This window comes from Podarcis raffonei, chromosome 2 (assembly GCF_027172205.1).
Source record: "Podarcis raffonei isolate rPodRaf1 chromosome 2, rPodRaf1.pri, whole genome shotgun sequence".
In the NCBI taxonomy this organism is placed as follows: Eukaryota; Metazoa; Chordata; class Lepidosauria; order Squamata; family Lacertidae; genus Podarcis; species Podarcis raffonei.
Window position 1 is genome coordinate 126,240,644 of NC_070603.1, and position 26,501 is coordinate 126,267,144.

Genomic DNA, 26,501 nt, shown 5'->3' on the forward strand with positions numbered 1-26,501 from the left:
CTCTTCCCAGTTCAAAGCCATAGGGACCCCTGCCATCCTTTCCCAGTGTTTCCTGCCAGAAAACCAGTTTCTCCTGGGCTCCCAGAACCACATGGAGGCAGGAGACCCATTTCCCACCCCAGAGCAGGGCTGGACCAATCAGAAGCCTCTCCATTGGACAGCTGGCCAATCCCCTTTCAGATTCCCCTGGGCCTCCTCCTCTCCTTCGCCCGGTTTCCTGAGGGAGTTTTCCCCCTGAGTTTCCCTCATGGCTGCTCCCCCTCCCAGCTTTTCCTTCATTTCTCCTTCCTTCTCTTCCCGTTTCTCTTCTCCCTCATTGTTTGGGGGCAGCTGGATTCCCCCCATGGCCAGGGAGGCCCAGGAGGAGCCCATGGAGGCAGCAGGGCCAAGAGATGGTGTTTTTCCGAAATAGGCGGGAACGCCATTTTGTTTTTTTCCAGAGGCCCCAGCCGCTCCCAGAGACGCCATGGCTCCCCTGTGGGCCTCGGGGGTCCCAGGCTCTCGGGGTCTCTCCTCCCGGATGAAGGAGGGCGGCACCTTTGGTCCTCAGCCGCCTTCCTGCCATGATGGCTTGGCCTCCGCAGGGCAGCCTCTCTCCCCGCCATGTTGGCCCCACGGAGGAGGCCTCCCCATTGGGAGACGCCAGGCAAGCGGCCTTGGGGGATCTGCCACGTTCTGCGAAGGGGGCCAGGAGGGAAAGGCCCAAGGAGGAGAAGAATAACAGTAGTAGTGTTGGGATACTGCCAGGGAGACAAAGTAGTAGTAGTAGTAGTAGTAGTAATAATAAGGGCTTTATTCCCTCTGAGGTGGAGGGTTCCCTCAGGGGACTTTGACCCCCAGACCAGCATCCTTGGTCACCCCAAGATTCAGCGCTAGGAGAAGGGCTCCACCCGCAGACCATGGGGAAAAGGGTCTTTGGAGGCAGTGGGGGGACTCTAGGGAACTGGCTGAACTGGGGTCCTCCCAGTCCAGCCCAGACAAGAAAGAGAGGGAGCTCTCAGAAGAGGAAGCCATTGCGGAGAAGAACCGGACTTGGCTGTTCTCTGCTGAGGGCCTCCTGCCTTTCTTCCAATTCTTCCTGGGGGCTGCCATGGCCAGAGAAAGACACAGCCCCCCCCCCGAATTCCCTGCAGGGCCCTGGGGAGCAAGCAGAGCCTGCCTCAGTTTCCTTCCCCAAGGCCTTGGAGGAACCTTGGGGTGCGGAAGGAGGAACCCCAAAGGGAGCTCAGACTCCTGGTAAGTGGGGAAAGGAACATGAAATGGCGCTTTCCAGATGAGTCTCAATACAATACGATAATCTTTATTGTCATTGTCCCATACGAAATTTAAAAAATGTACATCAGACATTCAAAAACCAACAAGCCTGCTATCCCAGCTATCCCAAACTGGTTAGCCCCCTAAACACTCTGATACCCCATAATTAAAGACAATATACTCCCATAGAGACTACCTTACACTGCATTTAAAACCAAAATCGCATTTGGATAGAAACTGTTTCTCAGGTGGCTAGTCCTAGTCTTTATATCCCTGTACCTTCTTCCAGAAGGCAGAAGCTGAAAGAGATCATTTCCGGGGTGCGCACTATCCTGCAGCTTTCTTATCTAGCACCTTCTGCAAATGCCTGCAGGGCCATGAGTAGTATGCATGAAAACATCAATGCTAAATTGAGCAGATACCCGGAGGCAGTGCGGATTAATGTGGGGGACTTCACTCACGCAGATGTGAGGGCAGTACTCCCTAAATCCCATCAGCACATTGAGTGTGCAATAAGGGGAGAAACTACTTTTGACAAGGTGTATACAAACATTGGACGGGAATATGAGGCGCACCTCGGTGGTTCAGATCATGTGTCCCTGCTTCTGACACCAGTGTACACACCCCTCAGGAAACAAGGCCAGCTACAAACTCGGATGGTTACGGTGTGCCCTGAGGGAGCCTCTCAGCAGTTGCAGGACTGTTTCCAGGAGATCGATTGGAATATGTTCCACCATCAAGATCTAGAAACTTCTACATCAACGGTCTTAGATTCGGCACAGGAAACGCACCAGGGAAAGGTATGTTAAGCTGTATCCGAATAGGAAGCCCTGGATGACGGGAGAGGTTAGGAGATTCTTGAAGGCCAGAAATTCTGCTTTTAGAACTGGGGACCGGGTACTGTATGGTATAGAAAGAGTGAACTTGATGAGGGGTATCAGGAAAGCAAAAGTGAAGTACAGAGGAAAAATTGAGGACCATCTGAGAAATCATGATACTAGATAAATGTGGCAGGGAGTTCAACATCTGACTGGTTATAAATCGAGAAATACATCAGTGGTAGAGAGTACTGCTTCCTTGGTGGGAGAGTTGAAGACCTTCTTTGCCCAATTTGAGGTGACACCAACAGTGGCTCCAACAGGGATGGCAGAGCTATTGGCCTCACTACCTGCAGGAAATGCTGTCAGGGTGGAAGAAGGAGGTGAATATTAAAGGAGGTAAACACGAGGAAGGCTATGGGCCCGGATGGGGTGGCTGGCAGGGTGCTAAGAGATTGTTCGGACCAACTGGCAAGCATATTTATGAAGATTTTTAACCAGTCTCTGGCCCAAGCCGCCATTCCACCCTGTCTGAAATCTCTTACCGTCATACCCCTGCCAAAAAAACCAAAGATAATCTGAATGACTTTCGCCCTGTGGCATTGACACCCATTATAATGAAATGTTTTGAAAAATTGGCAAGGACCCGTATCGTATATTGTATGCCAGTAGAACTTGACCCTTACCAGTTTGCGTACAAGGCAAAGGGATCCACGGAGGATGATGTGGCAATGGCTTTACATGCTATCCTGACTCATTTGGAGAAGAAAGGGAACTATGCGAGATTGTTATTTGTAAATTTTAGTTCTGCATTTAATACTATTCTTTCGCAGGAAGAAAACATTGTTTGTGCAGGTGGATATTAAACTTTCTGTTAAACCGTTCCCAATGGGTCAGGACGGGTTCCCACGTTTCTGCAGATCTCATGAATATGGGGGTGCCACAGGGGTGCATATTGAGCTCACTTTTATATACGCTCTATACAGCTGACTGTGCCCCCAAATACGATCATTAAGTTTGCAGATGATACAACGGTGGTTGGTTTAATCACGGCTGGAAGGGGGAGACGGCCTATAGGAAGGATGTTGAGCAGTTGGGGGAGGGGTGCAGGAAAAACAACTTACTCCTTAGCGGAAAGAAAACAAGAGAGATTATTGTGGACTTTAGGAAATGTAAATTGAATATTCAGCCACTCATTACTGAGGGGAAGTGTGTGGAACGGAGCACTTGGAATCGCCTCCACGGTCCAGGGACTGATCCGCCCTGGCTTCCTCCTCGGAGGTCCCTTCAGAAGGAGAAGGGGTCCCGGGTCTCCATGGGGGAAAGCGTTCCTGAGGCCTGCGTTCGAGGCCAATGCTTTCGCCCTTCAGGCTCCAGCCCACCTTCTCTCTGGTGTTTTTGTCAGCTGTAGAGATGGAATCACATGCAGACATTCCCAAGGTTAATAAGGATCCCTTGAAAAAGCTGAGAAACCTTCTTCTTTTGCCAATGAACTTTGCCTCTGCGTGATTTATTGGGAACCAGATGCATCTACTCCAAAGAAGCTTCTGCAGCGCCTTGGCATTGAAGACCCAGAAAAAGAGACGGAGGGGAATGTGTGGGTCACAAGGTGGGAGTCGTTGGAAAGGAGTCGGTGGGAGAGGCAGAAGGTTGTGTTGAGCAGGCGAGGGAAGAGCAGGAGGAGAGAGAAAGAGCCCCATGGAAAGAGGAGGTTGGGCTGAGCTGGTGTGGGAATGAGCGGCAGAGAATGCAAAGCAACTCCTGAAACGGTGAACAAGGCAAGCTGTGATCTCGTTTGAGGAAAGGGAATTAAGATGCCTGCTTCCCCATCCCCAGTGGATTCAAATGTCCAAAGATTAGGAAAAGAAGAAAGAAGAGGAAGCAGGATTGGATGAACATCATAAGACCAGAATTTTCCATTGTGACTTAGCTGAGATTTGTTGGAACAGTTTTTCAAAGGCTTTATAGAAACTGGACCTAGAAGCTGGAGAAACACTAATTTGGATTGTTAGACGATCCTTATAAGAGTCATATTGCACTGTCTGAGTTGGTTAAGATTTGGTTAAGAGGGAAATGAAGGGAAAGTGCCAACTTGGTGAAGAGGAGAAGAAGAAGAAGAGGAGTTTGGATTTAATATCCCGCTTTATCACTACCCAAAGGACTCTCAAAGCGGCTAACATTCTCCTTTCCCTTCCTCCCCCACAACAAACACTCTGTGAGGTGAGTGGGGCTGAGAGACTTAAGAGAAGTGTGACTGGCCCAAGGTCACCCAGCAGCTGCATGTGGAGGAACAGAGACGAGCACCCTGTTCCCCAGAATACGAGTCCACTGCTCATAACCACTACACCACACTGGCTCTCAAGGCAGCCCTGATTAGGGAAGCTTTTAATACAGTGGTGCCTCGCAAGACGAAAAGAATCCGTTCCGCGAGTCTCTTCGTCTTGCGGTTTTTTCGTCTTGCGAAGCAAGCCCATTAGCGGGTTAGCGGATCAGCTGATAAGCGGCTTAGCGGATCAGCTGTTAAGCGGCTTAGCGGATCAGCTGTTAAGCGGCTTAGCAGCTTGGGAAAAAGGGGGGGGAGGGAAAAAACCCCGCAGGAACTCGCAAGACATTTTCGTCTTGCGAAGTAAGCCCATAGGAAAATCGTTTTGCGAAGCACCTCCAAAACGGAAAACCCTTTCGTCTAGCGGGTTTTCCGTCTTGCGAGGCATTCGTCTTGCGGGGCACCACTGTATTTAATATTTGATGGATTACTGTATTTTAATATTTTGTTGGAAGCTGCACAGAGTGACTGGGGAAACCCAGCCAGATGGGAAGGGTATCAATAAATCATCATCATCATCATCATCATCATCATCATCATCATCATTTACTTTTTGTATTTTTTATATTTAACATTAAGATTCCTTTATTTTTAATTTAGGAGGACACACATAAGAAGAGGACAGTTGGAGGTGCGAGGGACCTGCAAGGAACGCAGGGAAGGAAGGATCTCTCAGGGTGGGATACGGGGAGAAGAGGGGGTCACACAGGGGAGAAGTGGGGGAGCCTGCCTTTCTATGGGTTGACGAACAATATGATATATATGATACAAATGTCATAAACAGTATTTTTAGTTTATATCCCCCCCCCCTTTCTCTTTTCTATACACTTGTATTTTGTAAGGGTTGTTTAATATTTTTTGTTTATTTCTCTTTTTTGGTTTCCCCTCTGTATGAATTCTTCGATGGCGAGTGAGATGGGCCCTCTGACTGAAGCTCTTCCCACATTCCAAGCAGTGATAGGGTTTCTCCCCTGTATGAATTCTGTGATGGAAAGTGAGATGGGAGCTCTGACTGAAGCTCTTTCCACATTCGAAGCAGTGATAGGGTTTCTCCCCTGTATGAATTCTTTGATGCAAAGTGAGAGTGTTCTTCCAACTGAAGCTCTTTCCGCATTCGAAGCAGTGATAGGGTTTCTCCCCTGTATGAATTCTTTGATGCAAAGTGAGCTTCATCCGCTCCCGGAAGTTCTTCCCGCATTCAAAGCACTGAAAGGGTTTCTCTCCTGTATGAATTCTTTGATGGAAAGTGAGATGGGAGCTCTGACTGAAGCTCTTTCCACATTCCAAGCACTGATAGGGTTTCTCCCCTGTATGAATTCTTTGATGGGAAGTGAGATGGGAGCTCCTTCTGAAGCTCTTTCCACATTCCAAGCACTGATAGGGTTTCTCCCCTGTATGAGTTCTTTGATGGAAAGTGAGATTCACCATCTGACTGAAGCTCTTTCCACATTCCAAACAGTGATAGGGTTTCTGCCGTCTATGAATTCTTTGATGGAAAGTGAGATGGGAGCTCTGACTGAAGCTCTTCCCACATTCCAAGCACTGATAGGGTTTCTCCCCTGTATGAATTCTGTGATGGGAAGTGAGACTGGAGCTATCAGTGAAGCTCCTTCCACATTCAAAGCACTGATAGGGTTTCTCCCCTGTATGACTTCTTTGATGCAAAGTGAGCTTACCCCCATCCCCAAAGCTCTTCCCGCATTCGAAGCACTGATAGGGTTTCTCCCCGGTATGAATTCTTTGATGCAAAGTGAGATTCCGGTGGTTACCGAAGCTCTTTCCACATTCTCTGCACTGATACAATTTCTCCCTACTCTGTGTTCCTACGTGTGAAGTGAGGCTATCCCTCTGAACGAAACTCTTTCTTTGATGGGAGGTGTCCTGGGAGCTCTGACCGATGTTCTCTCCACACTCTGAATATTTATATGACTTCTCCGCTATGTGGATTCTGTTGTGTTCCCCCTTGTTCTTCCCTTCTAATTCCTCACCATCTGCAATGAAGAGAGCAGCGAATTAGAGCCTCAGGAAGAAATGGAGCTCCAGATCATTGAACCAAGTTAATGAATGCCTGTGATAGAGGAAGAACTAAAAATAGTTAGATGTGGGGCCTTTCTATAGTTTTCACTACCTTGGTTGGCTGGTATTTACTGACATATTGCTTGGCTTTTATCTGGAATGGATTTTGTTCTGGCTCAATCCTGGAATCCACTCCGTCTCCAAGGTCAGTCATCTCTTTGTTCAATCAAATGCAAACAGAAGCAAAAGGAGCAAGACTGACAGAATTTACATCAACTTCCCTAAAAACTCTGAAGCCGGCATTTAAGAAGGCCTGGGTGGTTCAGACAAGCCTGGTCATTGTTTTAAAAGGCATGACTAGATGCAGAACATTCACAGAGGAAACAGTTGATATCCCTCCATTCTGGGTTCACGGCGGGGGATGTTAGAATCCCAGATGCTGTTGGTCTCCAGCCAAAGAGTTGAAGTTCATCACATACAGTTATGTATGGAACATCCACGTCTCGTCTGTGAAACAAACAGCAACACCTTCACCTGAACACTCCCCATCAGCTGTTGCCTCAATCTGGTTGGTCTAAATTTAAATTTATACGTAAAGCACTTTCTTCACTTTGAACCCCCCTCCCATGTCCATGAGGAGACTGTATTGTTTTGTTAGCAACAGAAGAGGAAAAGTGACTATAACTCAGTTCAAACCAATTCATGAACCCAGATATATATAGATATATAGCTATTCCTGCAAATTTATTTTGCTATTTCTGATATGCAAATGGCACGCGAAGACTTAGTCTACATATCTGTATCATTTATTAGTCCTATGTTCCTTGTTTTTAAAAGCAAATGAAAAGTTTTTCCAAAAAGAAAAAGACAACACACAGAGGCCCCATCTGCATTCAAACTGCAAAGCAGGATCAGTGAGTTGTCTGACATTGGCAGGGCATTCAGATCACAGAACAGGTTTTAGACCTTTTGAGCTGTGGTGGCCGGGGAGCTGTGACCTATTCCTGGCTCAAATTGCTTGCAGATGACAAAGGAGCAGGCAGGCAGGCAGGTGGGGGAGGCAGAAAAGGTCTCCCCTTCTCCATCTCCATCCGCCTGCCTGCCTCCCCCCACCCCCAAGCTGAGGAAGCCCCAATTCCTCTCTGGCTCCATCCCTCCACGTCCCCATCTCCCCTCCCCTGGGACTCACCAGATCTCTCGGAGGTCCATGGGAGGGAGTGCTCAGAGGTTGAGAAGAGGGATGCAGGAGACAGCCGGACCAGGTCAACCGTCCATCTTCCCCCTTCCATCCTTGCTAGGTTTGCAGGATCCGTCTCTTTCATCCTTCCTGAGGAGGCAAGGAACCAAAGCAAGCTGCAGGGTCCTGGGAGAGAGGAAGAAGCAAAGGGAGCCTCAGAGGCCCTGCAGGGATTTTTCTGGCTGGAGGGGAAGCCTCCCAATATGTTGGGGGCCCCATCCTCAGCAAAATCCCTGCTTTATCTCATTTCTGGCCAGAGAACTTTCCCTCTTCACCCTCCATCCATCCACGTCCCCATCTCCCCTCCCCTAGGACTCACCAGATCTCTCGGAGGTTCCTGGGAAGGAGCACTCAGAAGTTGTGGGGAGGGATGCAGGAGATAACCTGACCAGGTCAACCGTCCATCTTCCCCCTTCCATCCTCACTAGGTTTGCAGAATCCGTCCCTTTTATCTTTCCCGAGGAGTCAAGGAGCCAAAAGAAGCTACAGGGTCCTGGTAGAGAGGAAGAAGAAAAGGGAGCCTCAGAGGCCATGCAGGGATTCTTCTGCCCCTGGAGAAGCACAAATGGGGCGGCCCCTTCCCAACAGAAGCCCATTTCTAAACCTCTCCAGTGATGCCAATAAATCAGGTAGGCTACTTGCATGGCAATTGAAGAAAAAACAAAAAGAGTAATTGAGAAATGAAAAATAATTGAAGATCCTAAAGAAATATGCAAAAAAAATTTCAATTACTATGGGAAATTTTACCATGAAGAAGAAGAAGACGAAGAGGAAATGGAAAGATACATAGCACAAAATAGACTCCCGACAATAGCAGATTGGAAAATAGAACAACTAAATGTACCAACAGCGATGATGGAGGTGCAGCAATCTCAAGAGCAAAGATAGGAAAGTCCCCAGATACGGATGGATTATCGGTGGCATTTCATAAGAAGTTAGAAGATATATTATCAGAACCAATGAAACAGTACTAAACGGAATTTTAAAGGATGGAAGAATACCAAAATCATGGGAAGAAGCATTTATCACACTGATACCCAAACAAGGAGCAGATCCAACACTACTCAAAAATTATAGACCTATATCATTGTTCAATAATGATTATAAAATATATTGAATGAAATAATACACAGAGATCAGGCTGGCTTCTTACCAAGCAGACACATGCACAATAAAATGAGAAACATAATTGATATTTTCCCCTTCATGGATCACTGCCTGGCCGTGGCAAAGGGGCTTGAATAACTCAGAGACGCTATGAGCTAAGCTGTGCAGGGCCACCCAAGACAGACAGGATATAGTGGAGAATTTTGACTAAACGTGATCCACCTGGAGCAGGAACCGGCAAGCCACTCCAGTATCCCTGCCAAGAAAACTCCATGGACAAAGACAACAGGCATATAAAAGTTATGATGCTGGAAGATGAGCCCCTCAGGTCAGAAGGCGTCCAACATGCTACTGAGGAAGAGTGGAGGACAAGTACAAGTAGATCCAGAGCTGATGAAGCGGCTGGGCCAAAGCTGAAAGGACGCTCAGTTGTGGATATGCCTGGAAGTGAAAGGAAAGTCCAATGCTGTAAAGAAAAATATTGCATAGGAACCTGGAATGTAAGAACCATGAACCTGGGTAAGTTGGATGTGGTCAAAAATGAGATGGCAAGAATAAATATTGACATCCTGGGCATCAGTGAACTAAAATGGACGGGAATGGGCGAATTCAGTTGGGATGACCATCATATCTACTACTGTGGGCAAGAATCCCGTCAAAGAAATGGAGTGGTCCTCATAGTCAACAAAAGAGTGGCGAAAGCTGTACTGGGATGCAGTCTCAAAAATAATAGACTGATCTCGATACGAATCCAAGGCAGACCTTTTAACGTCACAGTAATCCAAGTTTATGCACCAACTACTGGTGCTGAAGAAACTGAAATTGACCAGTTCTATGAAGACTTACAAAACCTTATAGAAGTGACACCAAAGAAGGATGTTCTTCTCATTATAGGGGATTGGAATGCTAAAGTAGGGAATCAAGAGATAAAAGGAACAACTGGCAAGTTTGGCCTTGGAGATCAAAATGAAGCAGGGCAAAGGCTAGAGTTCTGTCAATAGAACAAGCTGGACATCATAAACACACTCTTCCAACAACACAAGAGACGACTCTACACATGGACATCACCAGATGGGCAGCATCAAAATCAATTTGATTATATTCTCTGCAGCCAAAGATGGAGAAGCTCTATACAGTCAGCAAAAACAAGACCTGGAGCTGACTGTGGCTCAGATCATCAGCTTCTTATAGCAAAATTCAAGCTTAAACTGAAGAAAGTAGGAAAAACCACTGGGCCGGTAAGATACAATCTAAGTCAAATCCCTTATGAATACACAGTGGAAGTGAGGAACAGGTTTAAGGATTTAGATTTGGTGGACAGAGTGCCTGAAGAACTATGGATGGAGGCTCGCAACATTATACAGGAGGCAGCAACGGAAACCATCCCAATGAAAAGGAAATGCAAGAAAGCAAAGTGGCTGTCCAACGAGGCCTTACAAATAGCGGGGGAGAGAAGGCAAGCAAAATGCGAGGGAGATAGTGAAAGATACAGGAAATTGAATGCAGATTTCCAAAAAATAGCAAGGAGAGACAAGAAGGCCTTCTTAAATGAGCAATGCAAAGAAATAGAGGAAAACAACAGAATGGGAAAAACCAGAGATCTGTTCAAGAAAATTGGAGATATGAAAGGAACATTTTGTACAAAGATTACCATAATAAAGGACAAAAGTGGTAAGGACCTAACAGAAGCAGAAGACATCAAGAAGTAGCAAGAATACACAGAGGAATTATACCAGAAAGGTATGGATGTCTCGTACACCCCAGGTAGTGTGGTTGCTGACCTTGAGCCAGACATCCTGGAGAGTGAAGTCAAATGGGCCTTAGAAAGCACTGCAAATAACAAGGCCAGTGGAAGTGATGGTATTCCAGCTGAACTATTTAAAATTTTAAAAGATGATGCTGTTAAGGTGCTACACTCAATATGCCAGCAAGTTTGGAAAACTCAGCAGTGGCCAGAGGATCGGAGAAGATCAGTCTACATCCCAATCCCAAAGAAGGGCAGTGCCAAAGAACGCTCCAACTACTGCACAATTGCACTCATTTCACACACTAGCAAGGTTATGCTTAAAATTTTACAAGGCAGGCTTAAGCAGTATGTGGACCGAGAACTCCCAGAAGTGCAAGCTGGATTTAGAAGAGGTAGAGGAACCAGAGACCAAATTGCAAACATGCGCTGGATTATGGAGAAAGCTAGAGAGTTCCAGAAAGACATCTACTTCTGCTTCATTGACTATGCAAAAGCCTTTGACTGTGTGCCTGATCACCTCATCTGTCTCCTGAGAAATCTCTATGTGGGACAAGAAGCAACAGTTAGAACTGGATATGGAACAACTGATTGGTTCAAAATTGGGAAAGGGGTACGGCAAGGGCTGTATATTGTCTCCCTGCTTATTTAACATATGCAGAATTCATCATGTGAAAGGCTGGGCTGGAGGAATCCCTAGCCGGAATTAAGATTGCCGGAAGAAACATCAACAACCTCAGATATGCAGATGACACAACCTTGATGGCAGAAAGTGAGGAGGAATTAAATAACCTTTTAATGAGGGTGAAAGAGGAGAGCGCAAAATATGGTCTGAAGCTCAACATCAAAAAAACGAAGATCATGGCCACTGGTCCCATCACCTCCTGGCAAATAGAAGGGGAAGAAATGGAGGCTGTAGTAAAGTTAGTGTTTGTTTAGAAGCTGTTCCTTGGTCAAGCAACGAGAGTGAGGCCTTGTGGGTAACCAACAAGCCACAAGGACTATGGGAAATAAGTTCTGTCCCTTTAACCTCAGACAAACAGGCTCCCAGGGTATGAGAGGTTTATTATAGGAAAGGAAACCCCTGATTTAATGAAAGCTTTGACACTTGGGTCTGAAGTTATGTGCATTCCCTCAGTGATGTTATCTGTCCCTGATTGCCTGGGAGTGTGCATCTGCATAAACTCCACGGAAAGGGAGGAACCCCTTTGATTTAGGCTCTGGGTTCTTAATGGGTCCAGCTGCCAGAAGTTAGATTGATTAGCCCGCAAGCCGGTCATTGGAGAATTTAAAAATAATCAAGAGTTATGATTGGTTTCGGGGGTTCCGACGACACGTGCAAATCGGGGATAAAAGATCTTGGGAATGTCTGAGAAAGCGTGCTCTGCAATCCGCAAATCGCCCCGCTGCTGATGTTCCATCTAAGTAGCCGTCCTTTCGTCCTTTGTGATGGAGAATTGCGAAAGCCTCTGAATGCGGATCATTGAAAGGACTCTAACTATTCTATCTGTGCTTTAGTTGTGAGTATGTAAGTTAGCTAGATTTTACAATGTTCTTGTTTTTCTTGCTTGTAACTTACTAAAGATGTGCCTGCTATTTTAGCATGTTTTCTTATGTTCTTTTAAAATAAATTTTAAAGAAGAAACTGTTTTGGTTTGTGTGCCTTTCCGGGGGAAAAGCTAATTCCTAGCCTTACGCTTGGTTGCACTCTACCGTAGAATTTCTGTCTGCAAGTCTGTAGATACAACTTGTGGAGTGGGGATAACCAGCAATAACGAGGCACAGCCTTCTCCCTGGGTTGTGGCTCTGGGTTCCCCGGAACAGAGGGAGTGGTGGCAGCCTTACCGGTTCTATTTTGTCCTGTTTCTGTATAACGTAAACGTGCCTGCCAGCCCTGCTCAAGAAACCTGATCTGGCCGGAGAGCAAAGACAGGTGAGGGAGGGGCGAGCGCCTGGGGGCAAGTTTACCACAGAGGCAGTGAGAGATTTTACTTTCTTGGGCTCCAGGATCACTGTAGATGGTGACAGCAGTCACGAAATTAAAAGATGCCTGCTTCTTGGGAGAAAAGCAATGACAAACCTAGACAGCATCTTAAAAAGCAGAGACATCACCTTGCCAACAAAGGTCCGTATAGTTAAAGCCATGGTTTTCCCAGTAGTGAGGTATGGAAGTGAGAGCTGGACCATAAAGAAGGCTGATTGCCGAAGAATGGATGCTTTTGAATTCTGGTGCTGGAGAAGACTCTTGAGAGTCCCATGGACTGCAAGAAGATCCAACCTATTCATTCTGAAGGAAATCAGCCCTGAGTGCTCACTGGAAGGACAGATCCTGAAGCTGAGGCTCCAATACTTTGGCCACCTCATGAGAAGAGAAGACTCCCTGGAAAAGACCCTGATGTTGGGAAAGATGGAGGGCACAAGGAGAAGGGGACGACAGAGGACGAGATGGTTGGACAGTGTTCTCGAAGCTACCAGCATGAGTTTGACCAAACTGTGGGAGGCAGTGGAAGACAGGAGTGCCTGGCGTGCTCTGGTCCGGGGGGTCACGAAGAGGCGGACACGACTGAACAACAGCTGTATGTGGAAGCAGAGGAGCTGGTGATGCCACATTTTTTAATAATCTTGAGACTGATACACCACTCCCCCATAGATATTCTCTGTGCTTAGACACCATATTCACAAACTTTACGCTCCTCTTGTGACAAGATTCCCAAAGGCTTATGGTAGCTTGAGAGAAGTAGCTTATTTTGAGACAGCACCCATTTCCAATTCTTTTTTATGAAAACCCTCTCCCTAGTTGGTTTGGTTTTGGCTTCTGACAGGACATCAGACCATTTGATAACCTTGCATATCGTTTCATATTGATATAGGGATCTGCTGTGCAGATTCTAGTACAGTTCAATCTTCTTAGTGTTCTGTCTGGACCCAGAGCAAGAGCTACTCTCAAGTAGGTTAAAAAGCTTTTTCAAGTCAACTTTTTAATATTGCACTATTTTTCAATTGTTAACATTTTGCTCTTCTTTGTACTTTTAGACCTCCTTTTGCCATGTGGACGAATCAAACCTCCCTTATTGATCTATTTTTAATGGTAGGGAAAGAGACAGTGGTACCTCGGGTTACATACGCTTCAGTTACATACGCTTCAGCTTACAGACTCCGCTAACCTAGAAATAGTACCTCGGGTTAAGAACTTTGCTTCAGGATGAGAACAGAAATCGTGCTCTGGTGGTGCGGCGGCAGCGGTTGGCCCCATTAGCTAAAGTGGCACTTCAGGTTAAGAACAGTTTCAGATTAAGAATGGACATCTGAGAACGAATTAGTGCTCTGTCTGGATCCAGAGCATGAGCTACTCTTAAGTAAGTTAAAAAGTATTTTTAAGTCAACTTTTTAATATTGCACTATTTTTAAAATTTTTAACATTTTTGCTCTTCTTTGTACTTTTAGACCTCCTTTTGCCATGTGGACGAATCAAACTTCCCTTATTGATCTATTTTTAATGGTAGGGAAAGAGATATTGTTGTATTATCTGGCGCCACAGACTCTGCTAGATTTTATTCAGAAGGTTTTACAAGTACCTATCAGGATGGTAAGAATTTTATTACAGTCAGGGGGGGAAAGGATTTTATGCGTTCCATGTCCTCTCTTAGTACTACAAGCCACCCAGTGACTGATAATCCCTCTTTGGTCCCAGAAGTTTGGGAGTAGCAGTCTTTTATACTTGCTTTAATTTTGAATTTTTCTTTCAGATTAGTTCCTCTACCTGTTTAGCCTGGATTTGGCCTTGAGTCGCTTGAGCTCCTGGTCTCAGTGCCAGAGATGACTTAGCAGTTGAGCTGCCTGGGCCCAAAACCTCTTTCTGCTCATCCTCAGAGCTGCTGAGAGATCCTATAAGGTCAGTAATAGGATCTGGCTCCTGCTGTTTCTTAGCCACCTCCTCATTTTCCTTATTCACGTAAAAATGAGTAATTTTTGCTTGTGCTTTCTTAGAGAAGCTCTCTTTGGAGGAGGGTCTGTGGCACTCGGGGAGAGAACATAAATTTTGTAACTACTCCGGGTCAACACTGTCTTTCCCCTTAATTCCTCATGAAGTTTCCTTATACCATATGCCTTATACCATTTTCTATAATTCTATTATTTTCCTTGCTATGATTTGCTGAATGGAAACTGAGACAGGTTTTCCAGGTGAAGCTTTTCCCAAACACTCTTCTGTATGACTGGAGGAGGGCAAATGTTGTCCCTATTTTCAAAAAGGGGGAAAGAGAGGACCCAAATAATTACCGCCCAGTCAGTCTGACATCAATACCAGGGAAGATTCTGGAGCAGATCATTAAGCAAACAGTCTGTGAGCACCTAGAAAGGAATGCTGTGATCACCAATAGTCAGCATGGATTTCTGAAAAATAAGTCATGTCAGACTAACCTGATCTCGTTTTTTGACAGAATTACAAGCCTGGTAGATGAAGGGAACGCAGTGGATGTAGCCTACCTTGATTTCAGCAAGGCATTTGACAAGGTGCCCCATGAGATTCTTGTAAAGAAGCTGGTAAAATGCGGTCTTGACTGTGCTGCCACTCAGTGGATTTGTAACTGGCTGACTGACCGAACCCAAAGGGTGCTCATCAATGGTTCCTCTTCATCCTGGAGAAGAGTGACTAGTGGGGTGCCACAGGGTTCTGTCTTGGGCCCGGTCTTATTCAACATCTTTATCAACGACTTGGATGATGGACTCAAGGGCATCCTGATCAAATTTGCAGATGACACCAAACTGGGAGGGGTGGCTAACACCCCAGAGGACAGGAACACACTTCAAAACGACCTTGACAGATTAGAGAACTGGGCCAAAACAAACAAGATGAATTTTAACAGGGAGAAATGTAAAGTATTGCACTTGGGCAAAAAAAATGAGAGGCACAAATACAAGATGGGTGACACCTGGCTTGAGAGCAGTACATGTGAAAAGGATCTAGGAGTCTTGGTTGACCACAAACTTGACATGAGCCAACAGTGTGATGCGGCAGCTAAAAAAGCCAATGCAATTCTGGGCTGCATCAATAGGAGTATAGCATCTAGATCAAGGGAAGTAATAGTGCCACTGTATTCTGCTCTGGTCAGACCTCACCTGGAGTACTGTGTCCAGTTCTGGGCACCACAGTTCAAGAAGGACACTGACAAACTGGAACGTGTCCAGAGGAGGGCAACCAAAATGGTCAAAGGCCTGGAAACATGGCATCTTTAGCCTGGAGAAGAGGAGGTTAAGGGGTGATATGATAGCCATGTTCAAATATATAAAAGGATGTCACATAGAGGAGGGAGAAAGGTTGTTTTCTGCTGCTCCAGAGAAGCGGACACGGAGCAATGGATCCAAACTACAAGAAAGAAGATTCCACCTAAACATTAGGAAGAACTTCCTGACAGTAAGAGCTGTTCGACAGTGGAATTTACTGCCAAGGAGTGTGGTGGAGTCTCCTTCTTTGGAGGTCTTTAAGCAGAGGCTTGACAACCATATGTCAGGAGTGCTCTGATGGTGTTTCCTGCTTGGCAGGGGGTTGGACTCGATGGCCCTTGTGGTCTCTTCCAACTCTATGATTCTATGATTCTATGATTCTAGGATGCGCAGCAATCCTTTGAAAAACTGAAGAAGGTGTTCGCCTTGGAAGAGCAGCTCCTGCACGTGGATCCGGAGAAGCCCATGAGACTGGAGACGGACACGTCCGACCGCGCGATTGGAGTGGTACCATCAAGAAGGCTGATTGCCGAAGAATTGATGCTTTTGAATTCTGGTCTGGAGGAGACTCTTGAGAGTCCCACGGACTGCAAGAAGATCCAGCCTCTCCATTCTGAAGGAAATCAGCCATGAGTGCTCACTGGAAGGACAGATAGTGAAGCTGAGGCTCCAAGACTTTGGCCACCTCATGAGAAGAGAAGACTCTCTGGAAAAGACCCTGATGTTGGGAAAGATGGAGGGCACAAGGAGAAGGGGACAAGAAAGGACGAGATGGTGGGACAGTGTTCTTGAAGCTACCAGCATGAGTCTGACCAAACTGCGGGAGGAAATAAAACACCACCTAACAGGGTGGATCCAGTATCACCAAATAAATGAGGTCTTCATAGCTGACAAGAAAAAGGGTTTTGCAATTTCAGTGTTGGATAAAGAATTATTACAAAACAAAATAAACATAATTTCTAAAATGTATGGAATCTTAGTGGAGTGGAAGGATATGGATGAACAGGTAAAGGCGGTAATGATTAAATTGGCTATGGATTTAGGGAAACCTATTCAATTAACATCATGGGAAAAATTATGGAAGGAGAGTTGCAATTTTATGGCTTGTGAGGCAATAAAAGAAAATTTGATAAAACGTTTTATAGATGGTATTTAACACCAACCAAGATATGTAAAATGTATAAAAGAAAATCAAAATTACGTTGGAGGTGTAAGCAAGTAGAGGGGACACTTCTGCATATGTGGTGGCCATGTGATAAAATCAAGGGCTTCTGGGATACGGTGTATGAAGAACTAAAAAAACATTTGAACAAAATTTTACCCCCCTAAACAGAAGCCTTTTTATTGGGAATATTGGATGTAGGTATACCAAAACAAAAAAAGGAAATATTTATTTATGCCACAGTGGCAGCGAGAACATTAATTGCCAAAAACTGGGGAAAATGAAATTATTCCGACAAAAAAAATCTCTCTTTGGAGGAGGGTCCCTGGCACTCGGGGAGAGACCATAAATTTTGTAACTACTCCGGGTCAACACTATCTTTCCCCTGAATTCCTCATGAAGTTTCCTAATACCAGTTATACCATATGCCTTATACCATTTTCTAAAATTCTCTGATTATCCCTGCTGTGTTTTATTTAATGGAAATTGAGACTGGTTTCCTAGTTGAAGCTTTTTCCACATTCTAAACAGTCCCTTGCAGGAAATATTTCATGGAAAATTAGATTCAGCACCTGAATGAAGCTCTTTCTACATTCCAAGCACTGACCTGGTTTCTGACCTGCATGAAGCTTTTCCCAAACACTCCCCTGGATGAAGTATCTCATGGGAATTGTGGGTGGAGCTGCGAAGGAAGATTTCCTCACATTTCAAGCACTTATTTCTTCCCCCCGTTAGTTCTTTCATGTGAAGTGAGGCTCTCCTTCTGAATGAAGAGCTTTCCTTGATGGGAAGGGGACTGGGAGCTCCGACTAAAGTTCTCTCCACACTCTTAATATTTATATGATTTCTCCATTGTGAAGATTTTTCTTGTTCTCTCCCTTCTTCCTTTCCAATTCACCACCTACAACCTACAATCTACTGTTATATGGCAGTATTATTATCATTAATAATAATAATAATAATAATAATAATAATAGCCTGAGGAAGAAATTGAGCCTGAAATGACTGAACAATGCAAATGACTACTTGTGAAAGAGGAAGAAGGGAAGGGAGTTACTGCCTTTTTTGGCTGGTATTATCTAACTTATTTATGGGAACCGGAGATTCAAAAAGCCTGGCTCTTTCCAGGGATGGATTTAATTTGGCTCAGTCGTGGAATCCGCTCCATCTCCAAGCTCAGTCATTTCTTTGCTCAGCCAGAAACAGACAGATGCAGAAAGGGAAAAAGAAAATTAGACAGGATGTCCTTAATATCTCTGAAGCCTACACTGAAGAAGGCCTGGGCAGCTCAGAGCAGCCTTATCCTGGTTTGAAAAGGCAGGACTGGTGGAAGAATATTCCCAGACAGAACAGGAGATACATCTCCTACGGATAGTTTTCCATTCCAGGAGAGTTGTGGGTGAGTTAACATCTCAGATGCTGCAGGTGGCGCTATTGGGCTCCCTCAAAATAGAGGAGGTTTGTCCTTCAGAGATCTGTATGGAATTTCAAAACTGATCTTATGATCCAGCAGAGAGCCTTACCAGAGAGGCCAGGATCCCAGGATTCTCCTCCTCGACTTCCTTCTGCAGAGCTCTCTGCTCAGGATCCAGCAAAGCCCAGTCCTCCTCTGTGAAAGGAACAGCTACGTCTTCAAAGCACACTGGACCCTAAGAGAAAAAGGGAGCATAAAGATGATCTTCTACACATGCTCTGTTCTTTTCTGAAACAATTTTGTTGTGTATTTAAATGATGGGTATTAATCTTTGTGTAAGTGGGGGAATTCACATAATAATAGTTTTATTATCTATATGGTACTCATCTTCAGGTAATTCTTTGCAAGCATTCCCATTTTCCAGATGGAAGGACCTCCTCTTCCTTCATCTGGTGGGGTGGACCCTCCCCCTGCCCTCAAGCCAACTTCAAGGGGCACCAGGAGGGGGAGGGGAGGGAATGTTGGTTGGTTGGCATCCATCTGTCTTAGGAGACCATGGAAGAGTGTGTCTTTGGGAGTGAGATCCAGTTGTTGGAAGGTAAGAGCGCCAGCTGTGGGTGTGGAGAGCGACAGGGGAGAGACATGTGTTGTTGCATCTGGGACACAGGAAGTGGTCCAGTTGTGCTGCTGCAGATGCAGACGGGCTTTTCTTCTCCCTGTGCTCCCCCCATGTGGGAATGTTCCTGTCTGGCTGCAGCCTCAGTTCACAAATGTGACTTTTCCCTCCCTCTGAAGGGGGTTTATTTCCTTGTCCCAAAGCCCCCTCCCCAAAAAGGAAGACAGCATCTGGATCCGAAGGAAGAACAGAGCTGCATATTTCTTGCAAACTGGCCCCTCCCTGGCTTGGCAGAGAGGACGAGGGAGGACCCTCTGCTCCTTGACTTGGGGGTCTCCCCCCAAAGCATGATATGAATAGGGACCCCCATGCCACCTCCCTGCACCCCTGGAACCCCCTTCTCCCCATTGCACCCTCAGGAGGAAGAGAGAGGAGACTCACAGGAGTCCAGGAGGGGCTTTTGCACAGGAGAGAGAAGAAAGCAGCCTCCTCTCTGCTTGCATGAAGGGATGTGGGAGGGGGGAATTTAGCCATGGAGGACCTTGCCCACTCCCCCTCCCCTTCCTGTCCTCTCTAGGAATGCAGCTCTGCTCCTTTTAACCCTTGACACCCCCTCCCTCTCCCTGCAGTTTTCCTGCTTATGTGCCTGGGCTCAGGCAGTTCTCCTCCCTCCATCTGTGCCAAGGACTCTGCCCCAAGGAGCCCACATCCGATCCAGACTAACCGCAAGGGAGACGGGGGTTCCCCATTACTATTCTGCCACATAACCTTGGATCCACACTTTGAAGCAGCTACATATTGTTAAACTTTAGAAATTCATAAGAAGTCACATCGTTGTTTCAATCTTCTCGTTTCGAACCCAGGGAAGTGAGGCATAAGGGGAGGGGTGAGTGAGCCCACCATAATCCTCGAGGTGTACAGGGCCTTCCCAAGGAGTCCTGACGGGTGAGATCCTGCCCCAAGAGTGGCAGACAGATAACCATCTCAATCATAATGCCCACCAACCCCAGAGTGGGATGAAGCCCAGACAAGACCAAGGGGTGTATTTGACTTGACTCAGGGAACCCAGAACTGTCCATGCTTTCCTTTGCACTATGATGGAGTATGTGTGAAAGGCTATATTTGATGGACGGGGCCAAGCCTGGATCTCAGGTTCTACCTGAGACCACACCTTTTCTGTGACAGATCTATGATGCCTTGAGGATGCTTCTGGAAATGTATTGTGGGAAACCCTAATCCCCTAATCCCAGAGGGGACCAGCAGGGGGGACCTCTCTTTTAAATCAGAACCAGTGAAGGCGGTGAAGGTCCTGCGTGAGTGTCTGGAGGCGGTTGGAGGATGGATGGCGGCTAACAGATTGAGGTTGAACCCTGACAAGACAGAAGTACTGTTTTTGGGGGACAGGAGGCGGGCAGGTGTGGAGGATTCCCTGGTCCTGAATGGGGTAACTGTGCCCCTGAAGGACCAGGTGCGCAGCCTGGGAGTCATTTTGGACTCACAGCTGTCCATGGAGGCACAGGTCAAATCTGTGTCCAGGGCAGCTGTTTACCAGCTCCATCTGGTACGTAGGCTGAGACCCTACCTGCCCGCGGACTGTCTCGCCAGAGTGGTGCATGCTCTGGTTATCTCCCGCTTGGACTACTGCAATGCACTCTACGTGGGGCTACCTTTGAAGGTGACTCGGAAACTACAACTAATCCAGAATGCGGCAGCTAGACTGGTGACTGGGGGCGGCCGCCGAGACCATATAACACCAGTCTTGAAAGACCTACATTGGCTCCCAGTACGTTTCCGAGCACAATTCAAAGTGTTGGTGCTGACCTTTAAAGCCCTAAACGGCCTCGGTCCAGTATACCTGAAGGAGCGTCTCCACCCCCATCATTCTGCCCGGACGCTGAGGTCCAGCGCCGAGGGCCTTCTGGCGGTTCCCTCATTGCAAGAAGCAAAGCTACAGGGAACCAGGCAGAGGGCCTTCTCGGTGGTGGCGCCTGCCCTGTGGAACGCCCTCCCAGCAGACTACCTGACATTCAGAAGACATCTTAAGGCAGCCCTGTTCAGGGAAGTTTTTAACGTGTGATATTTTACTGTATTTTTGGTTTTTATGGAAGCCGCCCAGAGTGGCTGGGGAGGCCCAGCCAGATGGGCGGGGTATAAATAATAAATTATTATTATTATTATTATTATTATTATTATTATTATTATTGGAGCCAGGGAGGGGATGAAGGGGAGAGGCTCCATGGGGGCCCAGACTCTGAGAGGGAGTCAGTCTTGCAGGGGAGTCAGCAAGAGAAGGGAGAGGGGGGTCAGAAGAAGGGTCATCTAGTCCCACCCCCCGCAAGGCAGGAAGGCTTGATGGAGCGGGGTCTGGTCTGCTCTCCAGAGGGCTCTTTCCTTGACGCCCTCAGGGATGGGGTCCAGTCTTTGTCCAGCAAGGGGGGTGAGCAGCCCCCAAACTAGGAAGCACCCCATGGCTCTGCTTGCCTGCGCAGCACCCACCCCCGCCTGCTCCTTGGTCCCCGGAGACAGGGCACCCCTCCAGGGGTCCGAGAGAGAAAGGTTTGCCGACCTGCCCCCCCCCCCGAGCCCCCTCCCTCCTTCCCCCCCCTGCATTGCCCAGGGCAGCCAGCTCAGCCTCTCTTTCCCCGGAGGAGCCCCAGGCCTGGCCCCTGCAGCCCAGAGAGGCTTCCCGTGGGGCCCATTTCCAGGGGGCAGCAGGACCCTCTGCTCCCAGACTTGGGGGTCTCCCCCTGCAGCCCTGGGACCCCCTTCTTCCCCAAGCACCCCAAGGGGGGAGAGAGAGAGAGAGAGAGAGAGGAGACTCACCGGACTCTTCCCAGGAGGGAAACCGAGGCAGCACGGGGAGGAGACAAGAGAGGCCGGAAGGGGCGCGGAGGGAGAGGACTCTGCTCTGGAGGACCCGCCCCCTGCCGTCTCTGCTTCCTGTCCTCTCTAGGACTCCAGCTCTGTTCGATTTAACCCTTCGCAATCTGAGCGCAGAGAACTGGCTGCTCCCCCCTCTCAGTCCGCCCCCCACACCCAGGGGGTCCCCTCAGCCCTCCTTCTTGGGGGTCTCCCTCTGCTCCCCCCTCTCAGACACCCAGGGGGGTCCCCTCAGCCCTCCTTCTTGGGGTCTCCCTCCGCTCCCCCCTCTCAGCCCGCCCCCCACACCTAGGGGGTCCCCTCAGCCCTCCTTCTTGGGGGTCTCCCTCCGCTCCCCCTCTCAGTCCGCCCCCCACACCCAGGGGGTCCCCTCAGCCCTCCTTCTTGGGGGTCTCCCTCCGCTCCCCCTCTCAGTCCGCCCCCCACACCCAGGGGGTCCCCTCAGCCCTCCTTCTTGGGGGTCTCCCTCTGCTCCCCCCTCTCAGACACCCAGGGGGTCCCCTCAGCCCTCCTTCTTGGGGTCTCCCTCCGCTCCCCCCTCTCAGTCCGCCCCCCACACCTAGGGGGTCCCCTCAGCCCTCCTTCTTGGGGGTCTCCCTCCGCTCCCCCCTCTCAGTCCGCCCCCACACCCAGGGGGGTCCCCTCAGCCCTCCTTCTTGGGGTCTCCCTCCGCTCCCCCCTCTCAGCCCGCCCCCCACACCTAGGGGGTCCCCTCAGCCCTCCTTCTTGGGGGTCTCCCTCCGCTCCCCCTCTCAGTCCGCCCCCCACACCCAGGGGGTCCCCTCAGCCCTCCTTCTTGGGGGTCTCCCTCCGCTCCCCCCTCTCAGCCCGCCCCCCACACCTAGGGGGTCCCCTCAGCCCTCCTTCTTGGGGTCTCCCTCCGCTCCCCCCTCTCAGCCCGCCCCCCACACCTAGGGGGTCCCCTCAGCCCTCCTTCTTGGGGGTCTCCCTCCGCTCCCCCTCTCAGTCCGCCCCCCACACCCAGGGGGTCCCCTCAGCCCTCCTTCTTGGGGTCTCCCTCCGCTCCCCCCTCTCAGCCCGCCCCCCACACCTAGGGGGTCCCCTCAGCCCTCCTTCTTGGGGGTCTCCCTCCGCTCCCCCTCTCAGCCCGCCCCCCACACCTAGGGGGTCCCCTCAGCCCTCCTTCTTGGGGGTCTCCCTCCGCTCCCCCCTCTCAGCCCGCCCCCCACACCCAGGGGGTCCCCTCAGCCCTCCTTCTTGGGGGTCTCCCTCCGCTCCCCCCTCTCAGCCCGCCCCCCACACCTAGGGGGTCCCCTCAGCCCTCCTTCTTGGGGTCTCCCTCCGCTCCCCCCTCTCAGCCCGCCCCCCACACCTAGGGGGTCCCCTCAGCCCTCCTTCTTGGGGGTCTCCCTCCGCTCCCCCTCTCAGTCCGCCCCCCACACCCAGGGGGTCCCCTCAGCCCTCCTTCTTGGGGTCTCCCTCCGCTCCCCCCTCTCAGCCCGCCCCCCACACCTAGGGGGTCCCCTCAGCCCTCCTTCTTGGGGGTCTCCCTCCGCTCCCCCTCTCAGCCCGCCCCCCACACCTAGGGGGTCCCCTCAGCCCTCCTTCTTGGGGGTCTCCCTCCGCTCCCCCTCTCAGTCCGCCCCCCACACCCAGGGGGTCCCCTCAGCCCTCCTTCTTGGGGGTCTCCCTTCCCTCCCCCCAGCTTCTCCCCTTGAACTCCCGCCTGACTCCTCTTCCTCTCCTCCCCACCTTCCCCTCCAACTCCCCCCTCAGACCATCCCTCAGAAAAACCGCCTTGCATTTTCCCGCCAAAAGGGCTGGCTCCGCCCCCCTGTCTTAGCAGCCAATCAGAGCGAGACTCCAGGAAATTTCTGAGGGAGTTAATCCGCTGACTGGCCTGGCTCTGCTGTCCATCACAGGCCCAAACAAGGGGGGCATCCGGCAGCTGCCATATATCTATAGATCATCTACCTATCAATTATCCATCTATCTGTTTTAAATTGTTAGGGTTTGAAATTCTTTAGCATAACTGTGCCGGGTGCCAGAGCCCCGCGAGGCCTAATGAATAGTAGTAATAAATGGATGGTGGAAAAGTCTGGGAAGGGGCAAGAGCCCCTCTCTGCCCCCCTCAAGGCTCCTCTCAGGTTCATCAAGGGTCAAAGGCCTCCTCCATTTTTGGAGGGCCAGGAAGTGAGTGGCCCCTGCAGCTTCGCCTGCTGGAAAGGGGGCGACATGCAAGAGGCCAGCCTGGCAGGGTTGTTGTGGAAGGAGGAGCTCCTGGGAGGAAAGGAGGTGCGAGGGAAGTGCCATTCTGTCAGTAAAGTGCCTCCGTCTCTCACTCCTCCTCCAAAAGAGAACCAGGGGTGTGTATATATATCTAGGTAGGTAGGTAGGTAGGTGATAGATAGGTATGTATGCGTGTATAACAGACAGGCACAAAATTGCCCTAATCCAAGATGGCCCTTCCTCCCGCTCCAAACATAGAAGGACCGGTTGCCCTGACCCAGCATGGCCTCTGCTCTTTCTCGCCTCCATGGCAGCCTCAACTCCGGGACGGCCCTCCTCGCGCGGTGAATGGAGGGGCGAAGTCAACTTACACTTGGACTTGGAGGCTGTCAGGGCCTGAAGCGCAGCAGGACAGGCCCAGCTTTTCTCCAGCTCCTCTTGCCCAAAAGCAGCTGCTCCCCTTCAGGCCGATGTTCCCCTTTCTAGAAATGGGGGCCTAATGCTTCCCTCGCTTTCTGCTCCCTTCCCTGAGTACTTTCACCATTCCATGCTTTGGACGCAGCCCCGCTTCCCTGGCAGAACAGCAGGCTTAAGGGCACCAGGAATATGTACCCTTTATGAACTCCAGAGGGGAGCTTCTCGCTCCACTTGTGACAAGATTCCCAAAGGCTGAGGGTAGCTTGAGAGAACAAGCCTCTTTTGAGACAGCACCAATTTCCATTTCTTCTTGATCAAAACCCACAAACGCTCTGCTAGGATTTTTCCAGAAGGTTTTACAAGTATCTATCAGGATGGTAAGAATTTTATTACAGTGAGCCAGAAAGGATGTTATGTGTTCCATGTCCTCTTTTAGTACTACAAGCCACCCAGTGACTGATAATCCCTCATTTCTCCGAAAAGGTTGGGAGAAGGAGTCTTTTATCCTTGCTTTAGCATTTCCTGAGGATACACCTGAAATTTGCTTTGACATTAGTTCGTCTACTTGTTTAGCCTGAAAAGGGGAGAGACATGTGTTGTTGCATCTGGGACACAGGAAGTGGTCCGGTTTTGCTGCTGCAGATGCAGAAGGGCTTTTCTTCTCCCTGTGCTCCCTCCATGTGGGAATGTTCCCGTCTGGCCGCAGCCTCTGTTCGCAAAGCCTAGCGCGCCCCTCCCTCTCTGCAGTTTTCCTGCTTCTGCACCTGCGCTTAGGCGCTGCCCCCCTTCCCTCTCCCCACCTCCCTCTGCCCCAAGGAGCCCACATCCAACCAGACGAACTGCAAGGAAGAGGGGGGGTCCATGGGCGGTTATCTTGGCGGGGGGGAGGATGGAGGGGGGCTTCCCAGCCAGGAGACCCCTCCCCTCCCCAAAATAACCCCCCCCCGTCAAGCGGGTTTTTCTGCTTCTGCAGCCGCTTTTCATCCCAGGAAAAGAGAGGGAGGAGGAAGAGTCCCAGGCGAGGAAGGAAACGCACACGCGACCCGGGGGGGGGCTCAAGAAGGGGGGCACATGTTGCTCAGGGGGGCGGCCCCTCCCTCTGGGACTCTTCCCAGTTCAAAGCCATAGGGACCCCTGCCATCCTTTCCCCGCGTTTCCTGCCAGAAAACCAGTTTCTCCTGGGCTCCCAGAACCACATGGAGGCAGGAGGCCCCATTTCCCACCCCAGAGAAGGGCTGGACCAATCAGAAGCCTCTCCATTGGGCAGCTGGCCAATCCCCTTTCAGATTCCCTGGGCCTCCTCCTCTCCTTCGCCCGGTTTCCTGAGGGAGTTTTCCCTCTGAGTTTCCCTCATGGCTGCTCCCCCTCCCAGCTTCTCCTTCATTTCTTTTCCTCTTTCCCCCCATTGTTTGGGGGCAGCTGGATTCCCCCCCCCCCCATGGCCAGGGAGGCCCAGGAGGAGCCCATGGAGGCAGCAGGGCCAGGAGAAGGGGTTTCCCGCCTGTTACGGTAAAAATCTGGGTGCGAGGCTGCTCAGCCACCCAGCTCGTCGGACCAAGTCCGCGGGTCCCTGCGGAGGAAAAATGAGCTCAGCCGGAGACAGGAGCAAGCTGCAGAAGATCCACGTTTATTGCTGTCAGAGCTGCCCTCGATCCCAGCTCACAAAGGACCAACGCTGCTCCATTGTTAAATACAAAAGTCTTTATTGAAGTTCAGTTTCACTTCCAGAGCCGCAGCGCGCAGCCCTTCGTCTCAGGCTTTAGACCGCTGATGCTCCGTCTGAGTCTCCTCCCCCCAGACACCAGTTTAAGACCCTAGCCTTACTCCTTACTGGTTCCGCCTGTCCGTTGGGGTCTCGCCCTTTCTAGACTCTTCTGACGCTGAATCGCCTGAGCCTTCCCCCTCCCTCCGGCGGGCTTTAGGAGCTGGTTCCCCATCCGGGTCTCCTGCTGTCCCCCGTGCCTGTACATTTGAACTTGGCGCGCGCGCCCAGCCAGTAACTTTCCTCCTGATCGTTTCACTGCTGCTGTCACTGCTTCCCCCTCTGGGGGGGCTAGCTGCAGCTGACCTCCCCTCCGTTGGAGGCGTGGTCAGCCCCGA

The 26,501-nt window shown here is 49.6% G+C and overlaps 1 protein-coding gene across 11 annotated transcripts in view; it reads right to left on the reverse strand.

Annotated features, from left to right (window-relative positions):
- Window positions 1-4,968: 4,968 nt before the first annotated feature.
- Window positions 4,969-26,501, reverse strand: part of LOC128409548 (zinc finger protein OZF-like) — a 317,248-nt gene continuing 295,715 nt past the window's right edge. For 5 of the 11 annotated variants that reach the window (XM_053380116.1, XM_053380115.1, XM_053380118.1 and 2 more), the window contains 2 exons: window positions 7,601-7,774; window positions 4,969-6,386 (listed from right to left, as the gene is read on the reverse strand). In XM_053380116.1, the coding sequence (XP_053236091.1) occupies window positions 5,185-6,386; window positions 7,601-7,774 (1,376 nt within the window). In that variant the 3' untranslated portion in view covers window positions 4,969-5,184. Of the gene's footprint in view, window positions 6,387-7,600; window positions 7,775-7,967; window positions 8,142-18,407; window positions 18,534-19,355; window positions 19,508-21,737; window positions 21,986-26,501 lie in introns of those variants that run through there. The other 6 variants (XM_053380123.1, XM_053380124.1, XM_053380120.1 and 3 more) reach the window with 5 other exon arrangements.